Genomic DNA, 19040 nt, shown 5'->3' with positions numbered 1-19040 from the left:
TTTGTGAGTAAAGATGCCTGGAAGGGATATTTTTCAGTCATTAAAGTTGGTGTGCTGCTTTGTGATTTTCTATTGAATGGTCTGAAAATTGACAAGGATGTGTAAAAGAAGTGGCAGGATTGATGGATGTTTGGGAAGTAATGATGAAGGAGTGGCAGCTGTAGTAAAAAAAGAGTATATCTGGAATAGGTTTAAAACAGAAACTAATTTATCCATCACAAAATAAAGACTGATCAGTTCTTTTGAATCTCTAAACATAATGCTGCTACTCTGATTTCATGGGGATGTGGGAGTTCTTTCCTTGTGTTAGAATCTTATTTTATTTTCCTTCATCTCTGTGGTAGATAGCAGCAGCCTTAGATTTGCAAGCTCTCTTGTCAAAGGAGTTACTGATATTATATACAGTCTCCAGGTAAAATTAGTCTCTTTACAGTAAGGTGTATTTTAAAGGAAAAAAAAAAAGTAATGACCATCTTAAAAAAAAACCCACAAAAAACCTAACTGAAATGGAAGCATAGAATAAAACCTGAGCTCCAAACACATAGAAACTATGTTTTAGAGGAAGGACATCAGTCACAACATTCTGATCTCAAGCACCTGAAACCCTTTTTTCTTTTTTTTTTTTTTTTTTTTTTTTTGCTTGGATCATTCTTTTCAAAATTGTTCTTTGCTACAGAATTGTTTCCAGCAGTCAAAAACTATATATACAAAGTAAATCAGGCTAAGGAAGGGCCCACAAACCGACAAGCAGTTAGTAAAATGTCCCTTAGATGGTTTTGACCTGGGTCAGCTACCACTGCTTCAGTGCTTGGGCATGATTTAGGGTCTAGCCTCAGTCAGAGCTTGTTACTGATTGACAATTTGGATGTGTTCCTGTTTGTTTGAAAGGAAGCTGTAGGGAAGTTCAGCTGTATTGTCATCGCATTTGAAAGGAGACTGAATTGTGAAGAGCCAGTTGGCATCAGGTCCTGAGAATAGTCTCTGACCATTTCATTTGCTAGTGCAAAAACTAGGCAAAGGTTCTGTGACTTGGTATGGAGCCAGATGCGATGGCAAACAAGATGCAGAACAGCAAGTCCAGCCTGTTGCTGCCATGTGATTTCCTACTGCTGGGAATTACTTGGCAAGGAGCAATCACCTGGCATGCCCAGTTGTCCGTGGAATTAATGGACAGGGTGGGAACTGTGGAGCAAGTGGTAGGTGGTAACTGGTTGTCAAAAAAAATGGTTTGTGAGCATGAACTCACCATAGGGCAGGCAGTAAAAGATGTATTTATCTTGATAGAGACTTTGGGGTATGGCTTCTTCGAGATATAAAGGAGAAAGAAAACCTTTTTTATCCCTTTGCTGAGTGGGCAGCCTCACTACTGACTTCACTAAGGCTGCCAAAATACGATACCGCATTAACAAATGGATGAAAGTCTGGGAAATACAGTATTAGACAGCTCTTTAATGGTCCTCAGTCACAGAAAAAAGTTTTTATTTTTGTACTTCCCAATTTCAGTATTGCTTTACTCAAATGGACATTCAAGTGTCCCTATATGCAATTTTAAGGGTACCAACTTGACTGCTCAATTGAAACAAAAAGTTGCCAGGTCACTTAAAAGTGTAAAAATATGCTCCCTTGTTTAGGTGATTCATAATTAGCTCTTTCACAGTATCAGAGACAGCATATAATCCACCCTGGTTCTTTTGTTGTTGTTTTGCCTAAGTTGGTTTTGGGGGTTTTTTTGTTTTGTTTGTTTTTTTTTTTAATACATTGTGCTTTTCAAATTCCATTTCACATTTTATTTTTGCTCATTTTTTCATTTTTGGCAGGTGGAATTTTTTTTTTTTTTTTTGTTATAAGACACTATGTAGGGTTTATTTAGATCTTAAAGAAAGAGATTGCATGATAGGACAAATTCAGTATCTTTGTACTGGTACAAAAACATGAATGGGAAAATAGATGTAGGCTAGGATTTTCTAGATTTAGTGGAAATCCATATGACTTTGCAAAATTGCTTTCTCTTACTTGGGAGGCTTTATAGAGGGAGAACAGAGACATTTTCTAGGTGCTGAACCAGAGGTCTAGATACATGTTTTTGAATGGAATCAATGTACACCAAATGTCATCATATTACTGGAAGTCCCACCAAGGCTTTGATGAGTAATAGTTACACGTGCTTTCTATCTCTTACACCACTGTATTTAGTCCTGCCAAGTGCACCTGTCCCTTCAACGAAACAGCTGAAATAACAGACTATCTGCAATATGCTGATACAGGTCAAATATGAGTGTGTTTTAGATTGAAAGAAAAGTTGTCATAGCTCTGTTATTGTTTAGTGTGTGTGGTCATTGCTAGTTTCAGGGCTGTCTTTCTCATAGTATTAAACTGAGCTTTTCAGAAACCCCATATGTAAAGAATTTTCTGTCTTTACATTCTCTGGATGTTCTAGCAAGTCTACCGTTTCAAAAACCTCCAGAGAACTCTGTAGCCTGATAGATTTTTCAGTTATTTTGCACATGGAATTTCCCAATGCATCCTTCAGATGCTCCTGACAGGAGTTTGGCAGAGCCTCACAGCTGTAGGTAGTTTGTGCTGGCTTTAGGAGAGTAAATAGGAAGTAGCACCATGGAGGTACGTGCTGCTCTGCATTTTGGCTGAACTCAGCTGTCGGTGTAAGGAAGGGAACCTTGTCCTGTCACAGTACAGATGGCTGTTCTGGAACATGTCATGGGCCCTCAGGGTGTGACCTCAGTGCATTTTCCAGTGTAAAAACAGGTGAAACAAATTGGCAGGACCTCAAATGGAACATGGACAGCAGAGACACATAAAATAAAGCTATCACAAGAATTTCTAAATTTACTATTCAGTAGTAATTGTTCATCACTTCTTTCAGAATAATGGTTCTGAGAATTGTGGTGGTTTGCATAAATTACCCAGTGCTTCCTGAACCAGAAAAGCCTAGTGAAGCAAGCATAGCTTTGTGTCCTGCTCTGACTATTATGTAGTTCCTGAAGGAGAAGAGATACTGTTTGTTAACTGGTATCCTACGGTCACATAGTAGGATACAAAAGATCTAGTGTGATACTCTGGCCTTTTGGTAGGGCTTGGTCCTTCTCCTTTAAAAACATCTTCCTATGTGCTGGGAACATGGGAATCCCTGCCATCACCCCCACTCAAACCCCAAAAAATTAACCCAACTTAATGTTTTGTTGCAAGTGCTTTATAATGTCACTTGTGTTTGCCTGCAGTCCACTTAGAAATGAAAGGTTATGAAGTCCAGATTATCAGTCAGGTTCAAGGATCAGGTCTAAGGTTCAGCTGGAAAACCAGTGCACAGATGTCCATGACTGGTGACAGGAGCAACTGTACTGAGCTAGACAGATTCACTGCATCTCACACAGCTCAAGCAGGATCTGAAGCATGGGCTGAGCTGCAATGGGGTTCCTGGGCCTGGGAGCATGGTGTCTGGGGAGGCCCCAGATCTGTGTTTCTATGAAATATCTGATAGGAAGTAAAGAAGAAGGAGGCAGACTCTTTTCAGTGGTGTTCAGTGACAGGACAAGAACAAACTTTTGTGTGAAGGTGCTCAAGCACTGAACTCGTTGCCTATAGAGGAAGGAGATTCCATCTCTGGAGAAGTTCAAGACCCCACAGGACATGGCCCTAAGAAGCCTGCTTCAGTTGTCTCTGCTCTGAGCTGGGGGCACTGGACTAGATCTTCAGAGGTTGTGAGAGACTGGACTATTAAATGACTCAAAACATTTGTCTATTTGAGGAGGCACCAGGGTGCTTTGCTGGGGCTAGTTGTGGGGGCTGGTCGTAACAGAGGTCTCTTTCAGCCTCCACTGTTCTGATCTGTTCTTGTTAATAACAAGCAGAATCTATTTTCCCATTTTGCAGTGGAGCATATGAGGGGTAGAAAACATCACTTCTGAAAAGGGAGAAAGGAAATGGTTTCCAGGTTACTGCTGCTAAACAGGAGAGCTCAGGGTCTGTCCAAGCAGACTTTTTTCCCTGAGGCAAAACACAGCTAATGAACAGGAGATCTGAGGCAGCTACATGCTGCCAAGCAGGGCATTTTCCCTGTGGCACTGATATTGCAGAGGTTTGTGCTTCTACTTGTGTTCTGTGTCATACAGCTGTACACGTGTGTGTCTGTGTGCAAAGTGTGGAACTCTCCATCAGGCACATACCTCACATGCAGTGAGGAGCGAGGTGGGAAGAACAAAGTGCAACAAGGGAAGTATTGTACACATACAGTGCTGGGGAATGCTGCCCAGCAAATGGTTTCTGTGTGCCACTGTTCAAGGCAGCCAGCTGATTCTTCATAAACTGGCAGTGTGCTGGTTGTGCTTTACCTCTGAACTGCCCTGGAAGAATATGACACTTCAGGGAGCAGGATGGTGTGTTCTGACCCTCTTCTTTTAGACCCTGTCATCTTTTAGACCCTCTCATTTGCACACATTTATAGCTGTATGCTGTAATGTGTGTCACTTGACAGGGGGAATACCCAGCTATAGGTGTGCTGGGTTCTGGGATCAGCTCAGCAGCTCTTCTGAATCATGTGGAATCAATGCTAGCCAGGAACAAGAGCATCAGGATTTTGATGTTTTAGGCTTTCTTTTTTCACTTCAGTGTTCATAGTATCAAGAATTGCATCCTCCTGGCATTAGAGAAATTCAGATTTTGATAATATTTCTTAGCTAAGACTTCCAAGTATTGGATTTCTTATTTTGAAGTAAATGACAACAGATTAACCTCTTAGATGTGCAGGTGTACTTTTCTGAAGTGTTTTTTTCTGCTTATATTTTTTGAAATATGATGTGATTTCCCCCTTTCCTCCTCACTGCTAGTATTAACAACTGCATATATTAAGATGTGTAGAATAAAACCTGCAGGTATCAAGGCTGCTTTGCTTTGCTTGATCCTGGTTGCATGATTGTTTTAATTGACTTTGGCTAGCTTAGCAATGAATCCAGGCTAGGATAACAGCAAAGCCCTTTGCTTAGGTCACAGATGAGTGCTTGCACTTAGAAGGTCTTTGCCATGCATCTGTTTCCATCAGTGTTGTCCGTAATGAGAGGATTCTACCACCCTACAAGGCATGACTGATGATGACATCCAACTATCCTGATTACCAGCAGTCTTTTAAATTACAGGCTGGTCTAAATTATTTTAAATTTACAGATGCTAGCAGTTTAAATCTTTGATTAAATGATTAATTAGAAGCACCAGTAACAGTCCTCCAGAACGACTTTTGAAATGGATTGTTGCCTTGCTGATACATATAAATGCATTCAGAGTTTTATTTTTCTTGGGATGGGCTTCTAGGAGTATTGTTGCTCAGTTTCCAAATTTTGGTCAAGTTTCATGTGTTCTGAAATTATGAGGACAGAGCTGTCTTATACAGTAAACCAGTCTGGTCTTCTGAATAACTCAGGTAATAAAATATTCCAGCTATTTTATTCAAGCTGGTACCTACTTTTCAGAAAAGGGTGCTGGTCTGTGTTAAAAATTAACTGCTGAGAACAGTCTACCACAGCTCTTCCTGAACGGTCCCAGGAACAGGTAAAAATTCTCACCTCCCTTCTCATCTGAATTTGCTGAAAGTTAGTTACCAGGCAGGAAACATTCTTTCTGCCTTGCTAAATTCAAGAGTCCGGCATCAATGTTTTGGTGTTTGGGTTTTTTTTTTTGTTTGTTTAAAATCTTCGTGTTTAGGGTTGATACCATTTACCCATGTGAAAACTAAGCATTTAACCTAGGTTAGGAATTTGACCTCTCTCAAAAGAGAAAGGTAGACACTACTTGGAAGTGAATCTTTCCATTTGCCTGAGGCTGGTTTGATTCTGTGGAGAGACACATCCTTTCTATTTACTGCACAACGAGCCTCAGTTTTGATATCTACATCCCACATTAATAAACCTTTTGGTCACAAAATTACACATCAAAATAATTTCAGCTGATTATTGTCTATTACCCTGCAGTTTTTTTTCAGAGATGTGGCCTTTCAAGAGATCTTCTATATTCTCTAGGCAGTTCTCCTTTTGTCTTAGCATAGCTTTTATTCCTTGTTCTTACATCTGTATCTTCATATTTAGTCATAGTAAAACTGATATTATTTTATTGCACAAAGGTTTGTTGCAGTGACCTTCCTTTTCAATATTTAGTGTTTCTCCAACCTTCACCCTGCAGTCTTTATCCTATTGTTATTTTATGGGTCTTCTTTCCAGTTAGTAAGAAAAAATGTTAATTAGAGTAGGACCTAGAATTGATTCTTGCATAACCCCATTAGGGCTGCTGTGGTATTAATTTGCAGGTGATTTGCTGGTTCAGTGACATTTATGATAAATGATGAAGAGTCAAATATTTGTTCATGATAGGTAATTAAAAATACATTCCAGTGATCAAATATTTATAATGAGTGGAAGACTGTCAAGCTTCCTTTCAGAATGAGATTTTCACATTTCTAGCAAAGGGAACATTTAAATAATAGTTTTAGGTCAACTTCTACATTAAGGTTTTAAGTGAGCCTAAGAGTCACAGCTCCTTCCCTTGCTGGATAAGCATTTCCCATAAGAACCTGAGCAAGTTTCAATTAGGAGGAAGAATCATTATTTAGGAGGACAGGACATGGGGATCAAGTGACGGGTCTTACAAGCTTCTTAAAGTTAGTGAAGCAGCTGGACATTCTGCTCTAGCCAGGGCTGCAATATCCTCCCTCCCCTCATCTCCATCTTTGCATTGTTGAAATACCAGGAAAAGTATTGGATGCAGGCTTAGGTTTTATCAAATCCGACTGGTACCAGAGTGAGAAAAGTAGGTGTGGGGCTGTCCAAACTTAGAAAACACCTCCCTTCCTTCCATTTCAGCTCTTAGTCTCCATGGTTTATTTTTACTAGAACACTTTCTTTACATGAGCTGCTCATCAAAATGTATTTAACTTGTGGCTGGATCACACTGGTGTAACTTCAGAGCACTGCAGTCTGATCCTCTGTTCTCAATGACCAAACTTTCCTAACTTTGAAACTTTCCCATATGTCGTATTACAGAAAATACTTTTCATCCAATTTACAAAGAGTTAGCTTTGCAAAAGTGCTTCCCCAAGTAAACACAGACAAAAGAAGAGACTAACAGAAGACTTCTCCTCATAGTCAGAGGACAGAGTAGTGATTGCTGAAAAGTAATAGCTGGATTTCTTTCTCGTGTTAACAGAAAATCTTCTGGTCACTGCTCAGGCTTCAAGGCCAGATGCTGATTTCAGAATTTTTCCTACCTGAATTAATCTTCAATTTTTGCATCCTTTCAAATGAACGCTAAAATCTGATTTTTTGATGAGATGGTTCCTCTAAGTGGAAATTGTCAGAAGTGCAGTCTCAGAGGGTGAGCTTCAAAGCTCCTTTCTCATTGTGCCTACAGATGCACATGGATGTGCCTGTGTTTGGTGTTGTCCCACCCTGTGAATCCAGGTGAGGGACTGTAAGTGTTATCTGTGCATTTAGTGCAACTCTTGGACATGTGTGATCAGCTCACAGCTTTGCAGAACTGGCTTCTCTATACATTTCCAATGAGCAGTGTAGAGGTGTACACTACATGCAGAATCATTCTTATTTTTCTTCTTACTACTTTTCATTTTTGACACAAATCTTTTTGTTGGGATATTGTAACTGCACTTTGGTTATATATATGCATTTGTGTAACCAAGGCAATGAACCTCATCTGGTTGCTGGCACTTTCCCATTCTCATGAAAATCCATTTGGAATCTCTTCTGAGATATCCTTTTAAGAAGACTCAAAAACTATGCATGTAGTACTCGGTGTGAGAAAAAACACTCTACATTTGATGAAATCTCTTATGTATTTAATTCATAATAGCCATATACATATCTGTGCCTGTGATTATTGCTGTTGTTATGTGGTAGTGGTTTTAACTATGTTGATGTGCTGTCTGTTGTGCTGTCAGTACCAGATAAAGGCTGGAGCTGTGCATTGTACTAGGCATTGTGCAAACCCTGTCAAAAAGACTGAATCTCTTCTCTCAGAACAGACAAATAGCAGAGCTGGCAAATAAACACCAACTTAGGAAGCCCTAGGAAAAGTGTGACTAGCATCAGTATGCAGTACAATAACTTATTCCCGCACTTGCACTTCAAAATATTCATGATGTTGTGAGATCTTCTTTTGCATTTCAGGATTAGGGAGCCAAGTGTAAGATGATTGTGATTTCTGCATCTATAACAAAGCCTGATTGGATAGCATTGGGGAAATAACCATGTATAGCTCTTCCATGTTTTGAAAGGTACAAATGGCAGAAGACCTCTTCCTCCTCAGAGAAATTGCTTTCACTCTTTTGTGATATCCTGCTGGATGAAGGAGTTTGTAATCACAGAAAGTAAGGTATCAGTTTGGATGGCGATTTGACCGGGATGTAGTGAGAGCTTTGAAAAGGCAGTCTTTCATCTTCTGTCATTTTTTTTGAATAAGGAAAAGAAGCAAGCAAATGTCATGGAAGCATGAATATGCTGCTTCAGTTATGCACTGCAAAGAATGCTTTTACTTAGTTATACCACAAGAGTTACTATGATATACTCTAACAATGTGGTTTTAGTTCAAACTGCAAAACATTTCTCTAGATAAAGTGCAAATATTGCATCTATTTTTCCCTTCTTTTGTATTTTTTCTTATTTAATTGATAAATAATAGTAAAGGATCTGAAAATGATAACTGAAATAACTCCTAAATAAATGCAAATGAAATAATACAAATATTAGAGGCCAGCTCCTCTTTTCTCTTCTACAATATGAAGTCATTCAACTACATGAGAACTATTTTTCTCTCTCTAGTGAAGTAGTGAACACTGTTTTCATTTTGTATTGCTCCTGAGCAGTGTTTTTGAAATAAAAGTGTTGAAATATGAAGACCCTAATAAGGATATGCTTAGTGTTTGCTTTGTAGACAGGTAGGCTGTGCTTTTTGCATCCCAGTTATCCTCTGCTTTTTCATTTGTGGTTTAATTTTGCAAGCAAGTAGAATACAGAAATACTCAAGACTTCTGCTCTTTAATGGTGGTGGAAGGAGTAAAGTATTGTATCATTCTGTGTACTTGTGCTAATGATAGACAAAGCCAAGGTCTTCAGCTGGCAAATTGCTGACAAATTGCACTATGAGTTGCAGAATAAGGAAGACATTTTAAAAACAAAGATTTTTTTTTTTTTTTGAGAATATAAATTTTCAATTTCCCAACATGGATAGTGTCAATTTAGTTTTTACTACATTAGACCCAGTAGCAGAAAACTAAAAATCTGTCTTGTGTCTGATTTGATCCAGCTCCATGAGTTACACAGCCATATTGATTAAAGGGAAAATGCAGAGAGAGGCTTAGGGCAAATTTATATTTCCCTGGTCATAGTCACTCTGTGCCACACAGCAGCAAGTTTATGCAGCCCAGAAATTGTTCAGTATTCATCAACATTTCAAGACTGTAAAGTGTTGAGTTTACTCTGATTTTTGAAAGCACTGCAGATGTGTCACAGCAGTTAAGAGTCAGCTAACCATAGCCAAGTACAGCAGAGTTTTGTGCAGATGAGGAGGATTGTGGTAGCTGTGGAGATTCAAGGAGCTGCACACCCTTTGCCCTCTTCTGTGTGGAGGGATAAAGGCTGTTATGGGGCTTCTGCAGGCATAAATCCCTTGATATGTCAGGAATTCCTCCCATGGTTGCCTACCATGATTTTTAGGTAATATACCCCTAGATCAGGTTTGAAATAATCAAATATAAGCATCTTGAAAAATCTTGGTAGGTTTTGCTTAAGGATTCTTTATTAATTGCTGAGATATTTATTGTAACTTAGAATAAGGCTGTAAGGTTTAGAGTTCATTTTATAGCTTTACTACCCAGTAGAGTGTGATGAAATTATCTCTGTACTGTGTTATTCTCTGAGTAGATTTCAGGTCTCTTTCCACCTGAGAAGCACTGAGCATGACAGGTGATGTTAGGACTGCATATTTGGCTTGCAATTTAGAGTTAGCAAGAGAAGGATTATGCCATCTTGAGAAGTGCTTAGCATCTCCAGCAAGACATTGGATAAACTCCAGTGAAGGTCACTGGAGAATTGATGCTGCTGAGCACCGTAGCAGAATTGCCCTTTGTGTGTGATCTGGTTTGCATCTAATACAAGCCTTATCTGCAGTCTTATCTAGGCTGTGGACACTTCTGAATAGGATTTTTTTAATTATATGGAAAAAAAATTATCTGAGCCCACAAACTCTCCTTCAAAACAAACTCCCAAAACCAATTCCAGCATATGAAGGGCAGATTTTTTGCTACAGTTGAGAAAGCAGCAGAGGTGGGTTTTAGTGACAAAAAATGTACAGACAATTTTAGTAGTGTTCAGTCTTGGTTTAGTATGAAGATTTGCAAGCAGGAGTCCGAGTTGCTATTTTTTCGTTCTGCCATATGTTAGTTTGAATATTTTTTTATTTTTTTCCATTTTGCTGTGATGAATTTTATTGCTTATTTCATTAGCAGCAATAATTTTTTTCATGTTGAAAACTGAACTGGAAGACTGCAGTAGTACAAGGCTTGAGAGAATTGATAGAAAGAGTAGCCACTGTAAATTCTGAAATGCACATCTGGAACAAACTCTCAAAAATTTAGTATTTATAGCAAAAATTTAATATTAATAGCAGAATATGCTTCTTGATATGTGGCATTCTTTGTTTAGTGTGATATTGCCATTGCCTCAGTACCCTGACGTGATGTTGTAGGACACTGTGATTGTGAGGATATTTTCTGTCGGCTGAGATGTGTGAGATCTTAACCTCTAGTGATCAGAAATTGTCTCATGGTCTTTTTCATATAAAAAGAGATCATACCAATTCCAGTTGGGCCTAATCTGCTTACCCACATCATCCTGCTAATTCAATTGTGCATGTTCTTCATTGCTTTCTGCTATAAAATATTTGCTAAATGCTGGGATATTTTTTTTGTGAACAATACAAGCTCTGGAGAGTTGGTTGTAATTCAAGTAGAGCAGAATAGAAAGTAGTGCATAATCATTACAGAGCCACAACTGTTGTAATTAGAATGTTGCTATCCTGACTACTAAAAGGAACAAAAAAAAATTAGAACAAGAAAGGAGAAAAACGTGCATTTTGTTTCACATCAAACCTAGAAAAGTACTTTTTCTTATATCTCTTATCTTCTGAAAAGTCATAGGGTACAAAAGAAGTTTCAGCCCAGCATTCCAGAACTTCATTATTTCTGGAGAGATGCTGAGCTCAACAAGGTGAGCAAAAGGCATTTAGGTAATAAAGCAGAAATATAGTTTAGCCAGAGCTTATTTATGTATGTATTTATTTATTTAATATTATTGTTATCAGTGGGTGGTATTGGCATAAATACAGGGCAAGGAAAAGTTTGCAGTGTAAACTGATTTGAAAAAACTGTTTTTTTCAAAGTGGTGATACACAGTGGTATAAGTAATGATAATACAGAGGAGGAACCTACTCCTTTGAAAGTTTAGGTCTTTATAAACTTGCCAATTCTAAAAGAAAACAACAAAACAACCCTTTCAAAAATCCATGTACCATTTCTACAATAGGATAACTTGTGGGTGACTCTGTAAAAGAACCATTTTGTTTGTAGACTGGATTCCAAAGTTGCTGGGTTATACTTAAAGGGATAAATGAGTTAATTTAACTATTTTCATGTATTTTCCATTAGAAGCCTGTATTTTACAGCTATCCAGCTATCTAACTATGATCTTTGATTTGTTTTATTGTTTGGTCTACTGAGAGCCTTCAATGTTTCTGCAGGAGACATAAAAATTTGATTTACATGTGAATCTTTCTGTGCCATTAACTTTTCCTTTTTAGTGAGCAGTCCATGAGTGTAGGGATTTTTAATAGACTTGATCTGCAGAAGGAAGAGGATGATTGGTACCAGCAGGCAAATAGTGCACACGATTGTTATGTGCAGCATACCTACCCACTCTACTCTGTTTCTTGAGAATTATGAACATATTTTAATTCCCAGTCTGTGGAACTGGATGGCTTTTAGATGGAGATGGATTCTCCCATGGCTGGTGCAGGAAGGAGTATATTTCTCACATGATGTTTCTACCAGAGCACAATCTCAGGAGGAGATGGTGTTGGTTATCACTGGCCTGCCTTGGGACCTACAGTTTACCTGGGGAACACAAAAACTGGGAACAACTGCAAGTGGGGTATGAACATATTCTCTCATTCGTGTGCCTCTCTCCTGCTGTTTTCTTGATGATCAGTACTGAGTGTCGCCAGTGGGATGGTGGCAGTTGTTTTCCACTGCTGCGGCTTTTCCATAACAAAGTTTCTGCTGTCAGAAGCTACAAGATTTTTGATGGATACACTAGCTGGCTTCAATCCCAGTGCATCCTGCTCTGAAAGCAGGAGTTTATTTTCTACTCTCTTGGGCTATATAGCAGATGAGGGGACACCAAAGAATCTCACTCAAATGTTGGTGCAGATCTGTGTTTGTGCGTTTCTGTTCTTGAGCTGGTATGATTTGTTTCTCTTTAGAATTTTGTAGTCCAAGCAGTTTTAAATGGCATTTACTTGAATATGATCTGAAAACAGAACAAACCTAGTGACCAGAGCTGTGTGTGAGTTTGTCTCTAGTGTACACTTAGGGAGGTGTGACTGCAGTACACTGCAAACTTGAAGCCTGAGGGTGGGACACAGAGAAAGGCGTGCTTGTAGATGCACACTGGAGTCAGCTACAGATCTCAGTGACACAGTTTTATGAATAGCTGTCCTACCACAAAGTCCAAGACTAAGGCTTTTTTAAAGTGCCCTGGCCCCACCAGGATTAATATCAAATGGGGGAGCTGGGTCTCACTGCTTGTCTCAGCTTTCCAACCTGTAAGTTACCACTTGGGATGCCTGTTTTCTTACCACTCTTGTCATGTGTTAAACATTTGTAATGCACTAGTCTTAAAATATGTTGAATAAAAAAGGTAACAGGCTGATTAAACTAAAACCTTATTTGTGTGCCATTGCTGTTTCATTTTTGGGCTATGGCATCTTTTCTCTGTATTTGGTGTCTCAAAAATTACAAGAAATTAATTCCTTTAGAGTTGCATTTGATTTGCTATATTTTTAAATTAATGACATACAAATTATATACATCTTTAGTATATCTTTAGAAAAATTCAGTGCATGTACTTTTCGTTGTAATTGCAGCAATCACTGAAGAGGAGAGGAAGCAAAGACCTACCAAAATCAGAAAAAAAGTCACAACAGACACCAACAGAGGTATGTTGCAAGTAACTGTAGCCTTGATTCCTATGTGGAGACTTCAGGGAACTATGGAAATGGGGTACATGGTTTACATATTTGCACTTGGCTTACTTTTTGCTTTGCCCTTTATTGTATGCTGTGAAATGGAAAAGCTCTTACCCCAGATCTGCAGTCAGACACTAATCTCAAGGACCATCTAAACAAACTTGGTGCTGCAACAGAACCCACCAGCTTTTACCTACTCTCTATTTTAGGCAAAGTAAATGGCAGCAGCAGTGAAACAAGACTTACAAGCTCTATTTGTGCTGACTTCAGGGTTTTTGAACACTGTAAAGTCTGATAATGTTGCAAGTATAGAAAATACAAGGTTTTTTACAAGCCCCCCTTTTACCATCCCCCAAGGTGCTTCTGGGGACTGTGCAAATTTTAGTCACAAGCAAAATAGTATTTTCCCTTCTTTTTAATTTATAGATGAGTGAAAAATATTGCAGGAAAATATCTTAGTATCTAAAGCCACATATCTGTGATTGTTAATCACAATTAATTACAATTGTAATTGTAAGTTAAGGCAATCCCCTGGAGGTCTTCTGTTTGACTTCAAGTTTCTTCAAATACTCCTTTTTTTCCCTAAGGATGACAATGAAGACCTGAAATGCCAGCTACAGTTTGTCAAAGAAGAAGCAGCCTTGATGAGGAAGAAAATGGCTAAAATTGATAAAGAGAAAGATAGATTTGAACATGAGCTGCAAAAATACAGGTCATTTTATGGGGATTTGGACAGTCCCTTGCCAAAAGGCGAAGCAGGTGGGCCACCTACCACAAGAGAAGCTGAACTCAAGCTTCGATTGAGGCTCGTGGAGGAGGAAGCTAACATTCTCGGGAGGAAAATAGTGGAACTAGAAGTAGAAAATAGAGGACTGAAAGCAGAGCTTGATGATTTAAGAGGAGATGATTTCTCAGGGACCACTAACCCACTCCTGGGAGAGCAGAATGAATCCCTGTCAGAATTACGACAGCATTTGCAGCTAGTAGAAGATGAAACAGAATTGCTGAGGAGAAATGTAGCTGATTTAGAAGAACAAAACAAACGCATAACAGCTGAGCTGAACAAATACAAGTACAAGTCTGGGGCCCATGAGAGCTCCAGGCACCATGATAATGCCAAGACAGAAGCGTTACAGGAGGAGCTAAAAGCTGCACGAATGCAGATCAACGAGCTGAGTGGCAAAGTCATGCAGCTCCAGTATGAGAACAGAGTCCTAATGTCCAACATGCAGCGCTACGACTTGGCCTCCCATCTGGGTATCCGTGGCAGCCCTAGAGACAGCGATGCGGAAAGCGATGCAGGAAAAAAGGAGAGTGATGATGATTCCCGCCCCCCTCACCGCAAAAGGGAAGGTCCCATTGGGGGGGAAAGTGACTCCGAAGAGGTGCGCAACATTCGGTGCCTGACACCTACGAGGTCTTTTTATCCAACGCCGTCTGGGTGGCAGAAAAGCTTCACTGACAGGCAGCAGATGAAGGACATTCGCTCTGAAGCGGAGCGGCTGGGCAAGACAATAGATCGCTTAATTTCCGACACGAGCACCATCATCACAGAGGCAAGGATTTATGTGGCTAATGGGGACCTCTTTGGACTGATGGACGAGGAAGATGATGGCAGCAGAATACGTGAGCACGAGCTTCTGTACCGGATCAATGCGCAGATGAAGGCCTTCAGGAAAGAGCTCCAGGCTTTCATTGACAGACTCGAAGTTCCAAAGTCTTCGGACGATCGAAGTGCAGATGAACCTTTGTCAGTGAGTCAGGTAGACTTTTACTTATTACGGCCTACAGGTAAAAAGGCTCTGCCAAGCAAATTAAACCTCAAATTTGATCTATGGCACAAAAAGAAAATTCTTTATTCTAAGCAGTGGACAAAAATCACTGTTTCTTATATTACTTGAAATCCTCATTTGGCCATATGGAAACATATTCTACCAATAGAGTTGTTTGTGAACAGTGAATAAATCTGGTCTCCTGAAAATCAAAATTATGCTCTAGGAGGTAGACCATTTTACTCCTTTCTGGCTTTGCAATTGCATTTGACAGAGTTGGGCCTTCATTGCCACTAAAGGCAGTGCAAACAGTATTTTTGGTACATATGAACATGACTCATAAATGGACATGATTGTTTTCTTAGTGGATGGGTTCCTATTAAATTAATAAAGGGAATTTTTTATTAATTTTAAGCAAGAGGAAATACTAAATTTCAAAAACTATAGAGAATATGTCAAACCACAGATTAAAAGAAACCATGCAAATCTACTTTATGGAGTCAGGGAGCCACACAGTAATGTGAATATTGTAATTGCTATAATAGATTGAATCTTGTTGAAGGCCTGTTAATCACTGCTTGCATGCAGCAGTAACAAGCATCTTTGTTGTGGTTTGTTTTTGCACAGAATTGTTTGAGAGAGGTTTTGGGGAGCAAACTTCTTGCTGACTCAAGATCTTTTGCCATGAAAAATGAGAATTACCTACCCTTATTTTATCATGCAATCCTATAGTTGGCATATCTTGTTATTGCTAATGAAGTTATCCAATGTTTTGTAAGTCTCTTGCTGTGTTAATTTACTTTGTGCTGTCATGCTAGTTTACAGTCGAAATAGTTGCCAGGTGAAGCTGGAAGCTATTCTTATTCCTATGCTGACTAATTAGTCTTTTGTTTCCTTGTATCAGAAAGTCACAGACGCAGTGAGTTTAAAGCTAATCAATTACTATACATGTATTGCATGAAATCAAACAGAGACGGTATTTAGCATGCTCACTTTCTGATCTAGCAGTAGTTCTGAGCTTGTGGAGCTCCCATTAACTTAAAGGCAGAGCACTGCACGGACCTACACAAATTTAAAACAAACTAATTAGTATTGTCTCTAAAAAATAACGACAATTGAATATCTAACAATTGGACATTTCAGGGCTTGACCATGCAGAACTCCTACTGAAGTAAATGGGAGATGGGCACTTGGTCCCTCCACAAGCATAGTCTGATTCACTATTTATTTTGTTGAAACTTTGGACTTGCTATTCCATTAATTGACTGTTCTCTTTGTCTTTGTATTTACTTTCCCAGATGTTCCAGCCTATCATTTTACTTATTCTCATCCTTGTATTATTTTCATCCCTTTCATACACAACAATATTTAAACTTGTCTTCCTTTTTACACTGTTTTTTGTACTGTAAGTCATTCATCATTTACTGTTCATTGTAGTGTTATTTTCAGTTTTTTTATTTTGTCCACCCTCCAAGATAAGAAGTGCAAGAGACATAGTTTCTGTAATAGCCACTGCTGTAAAAACACTGAAGACTACTTGTTTGCCAAAACCAAAGCCAAACCAAAAGAACTGCAAAAAACATACCAAAAAGTCACCCAGTTGAATAGTAAACCTGCTCACCACGGTAGTCCAGGTAAGCAAACAGAAAATGGAATTTCTCACTTTGTCTGGTTTTATAATTTTTGGATAAAATTTTCCTGAGGACTGGAACCCATTTAATATTCATTAATTTGCACCAAATCGGAAACAAAATAGAAAAATGCAGAGTGGGTATGAGAACTCTTGTTACTTTTCTCTTCCTACTCCTAGAAAAAGAATTTATATCCTAGCCACATATGAATAGTAAAGCCACATTCTGTAGTTTTATACCAGAGCTTGTATGTATATTTTGCATAATTGTGATTATAATGTTTTTCAGGACTGTATTTTGTGCATTAGGCCCCAGCCAAAATAGTTGGTATATAGAGCACTATATCTGGAACAGAGGCCAGGAGCTGGAGCCTCTGAGAATGAGATTCATGAGGAGAAGGTATCAGAGTAGCTGAGGAGTCTTCTGAGAGATATAGGCTGGCTGCATTCTCTCTGTGCTCTAGAAAAATGGCCATGCTACAGTCTGACTTGAACTGATGGGCGTGGTGTAAGTCACTTTGACTGGTGTCGAGTTTGTCAGGTAACATTTCCCAGTTTGTAGCCACCATGGCTCTATGTTCTCTCCCCAGATTTCAGCAGGAGTTTTGAATGGACATGGTAACTCTTGGTTTGCTGAGTGACCCCTGTCTAACTGTGCCATTGGTAGCCAGTGACCATAGTGAGGGAAGCCTGTGTACATGGGTGTGCATCAATAGTCACTGAATATTCCTTTCTTGCTTGGGAGAGGCTGGAGTACAGGTGACTCATTTCTTTCTTTCACACTTACATAGCAGTTCCTACAAGCAGTAGATCTCCCACTATGAAAACCTCATCTGAAATGCCTGATGGAGTTCACTTTTCTGTTTTATTCAACCCATGCTGAAACCACCGAGTTCCACAAGTATGAATTCTCGAAAGGTGAACAAGTATGTGTATTAATGACACTTCTTTTTCTGCAGTTTCCATGTTGAATAATGTAAAAGTAAAGAGTGGTAATAAATAAAGCGGCTGTTTTTCTAGCTAGTGGTAAGGATTCCCTTTGATTTATCTTGTTCGCTCTCTGTTCACTTCATTCATTCCCCAGTGAGAACAGTTCATCTCCATGCCTAGGTTGTGCTCTGCTACTTGAAACAGTTGAAACACCATTTTGAGGGAAAATCCTCAGAGAGTGGCAAGAGATGGGGCAATAAAGTTTTTGTTATGTGAATGAAAAAAATAGTAAAAATATTAATTATTAAACAATACAGTATTTTTCTCTTTGTCTCGCTTTCCCTCAACATACTCTGCAGGTGCAGTAACCTTGATCAGCTAAATCACTCAACTCCTTGATTTAATCCAAATACTTATTCCTACTAGGGGGTGTTGTCATCATTATCCATTTTATAGTTAGTGAGATGTCTAAAAGAAATTATAATCAATATATGTGAGATTAATAGATAGCTTTGGTTTCCCAGAGCTTATGTGAGATTAATAGATACTGGTTTCCCAGTAAAGGATAAAGTCAGGCCTAAAGTAATTCTGAGGAGTTTCTAAGATGCTCTAATTTATGCAGTTACCTAAAATTAAGTTCCACATATTAAAAACTATTATGGTAAGATATGATCAAGCCATAATTCACAGTGAATTTCTGTAACTGGAAAAGGCCTTTTATTAGCAGCTGCTGGAAATACTAGGAGTTTTTTTTCCCCATGGATTTGCAATTTGGACATCAAAAATACGACAATTTGAGGCTTAAAATTGTCATACCAAATCTTAGCACAAGACTGAATTTTTCAGTTTCTTTCTGCTTTAGTATCTCCTGTGGGGGGAAAACCAATCCTTTGTCTTTTCTTAAATGTTACTGACTCAATTTCCATAAGAGAGAAAAAGTCAGACTTAATCTATGATCTGAAGTTCTGGGCTTCTAGTTTTTAACCCATACTTGCTTATACCTTTCTTGGTGTTGTGTGTAATAAAAATGAGTAGAGAAGGTTTGATTTACAGAGAGAGCAACAGTAACAGTAATACTCTAAAGTAGTAACACACTGAATTCATACATTGAATAAATCCTGAAAAATAATTGGGAAGATTGATTTCTTTCTCAGAAATCAGAAAAGGTAAGAATGAATTTCTGAGATGAGAGGTGGAGATAATCTCTGCACAGCACTGGCAATTACAACCCCATTGATTTCTCACTGTATTTTTTTCTTGCATAAAAGCCGGAGCTTTCCATCCAGCATCAACAAAGCAAAAGCAAAGCTGAGACCTTTTGGGACATTCAGGGAGCTACTGCACAAGCAGCAGGCTGAAACTAAAGCACACTAAAGCATGCAAAATTATTTTAGAAG

The 19040-nt window shown here is 38.8% G+C and overlaps 1 protein-coding gene across 6 annotated transcripts in view; it reads left to right on the top strand.

The window, feature by feature from the left end:
* The window catches only part of MTCL3 (MTCL family member 3), a 41146-nt gene that overhangs the window by 14848 nt on the left and 7258 nt on the right, over positions 1 to 19040 (top strand). Inside the window, exons 5-8 of one of the 6 annotated variants that reach the window (XM_068184414.1) lie at positions 13210 to 13281; positions 13899 to 15074; positions 16382 to 16717; positions 17304 to 18148. In XM_068184414.1, the coding sequence (XP_068040515.1) occupies positions 13210 to 13281; positions 13899 to 15074; positions 16382 to 16492 (1359 nt within the window). In that variant the 3' untranslated portion in view covers positions 16493 to 16717; positions 17304 to 18148. The other 5 variants (XM_068184416.1, XM_068184413.1, XM_068184419.1 and 2 more) reach the window with 5 other exon arrangements.

The sequence above is a fragment of the Anomalospiza imberbis genome, chromosome 3, assembly GCF_031753505.1.
Source record: "Anomalospiza imberbis isolate Cuckoo-Finch-1a 21T00152 chromosome 3, ASM3175350v1, whole genome shotgun sequence".
In the NCBI taxonomy this organism is placed as follows: Eukaryota; Metazoa; Chordata; class Aves; order Passeriformes; family Viduidae; genus Anomalospiza; species Anomalospiza imberbis.
The sequence above is the reverse complement of the archived record's forward strand: the minus strand, read 5'-3'. Positions and strand labels throughout refer to the sequence as shown.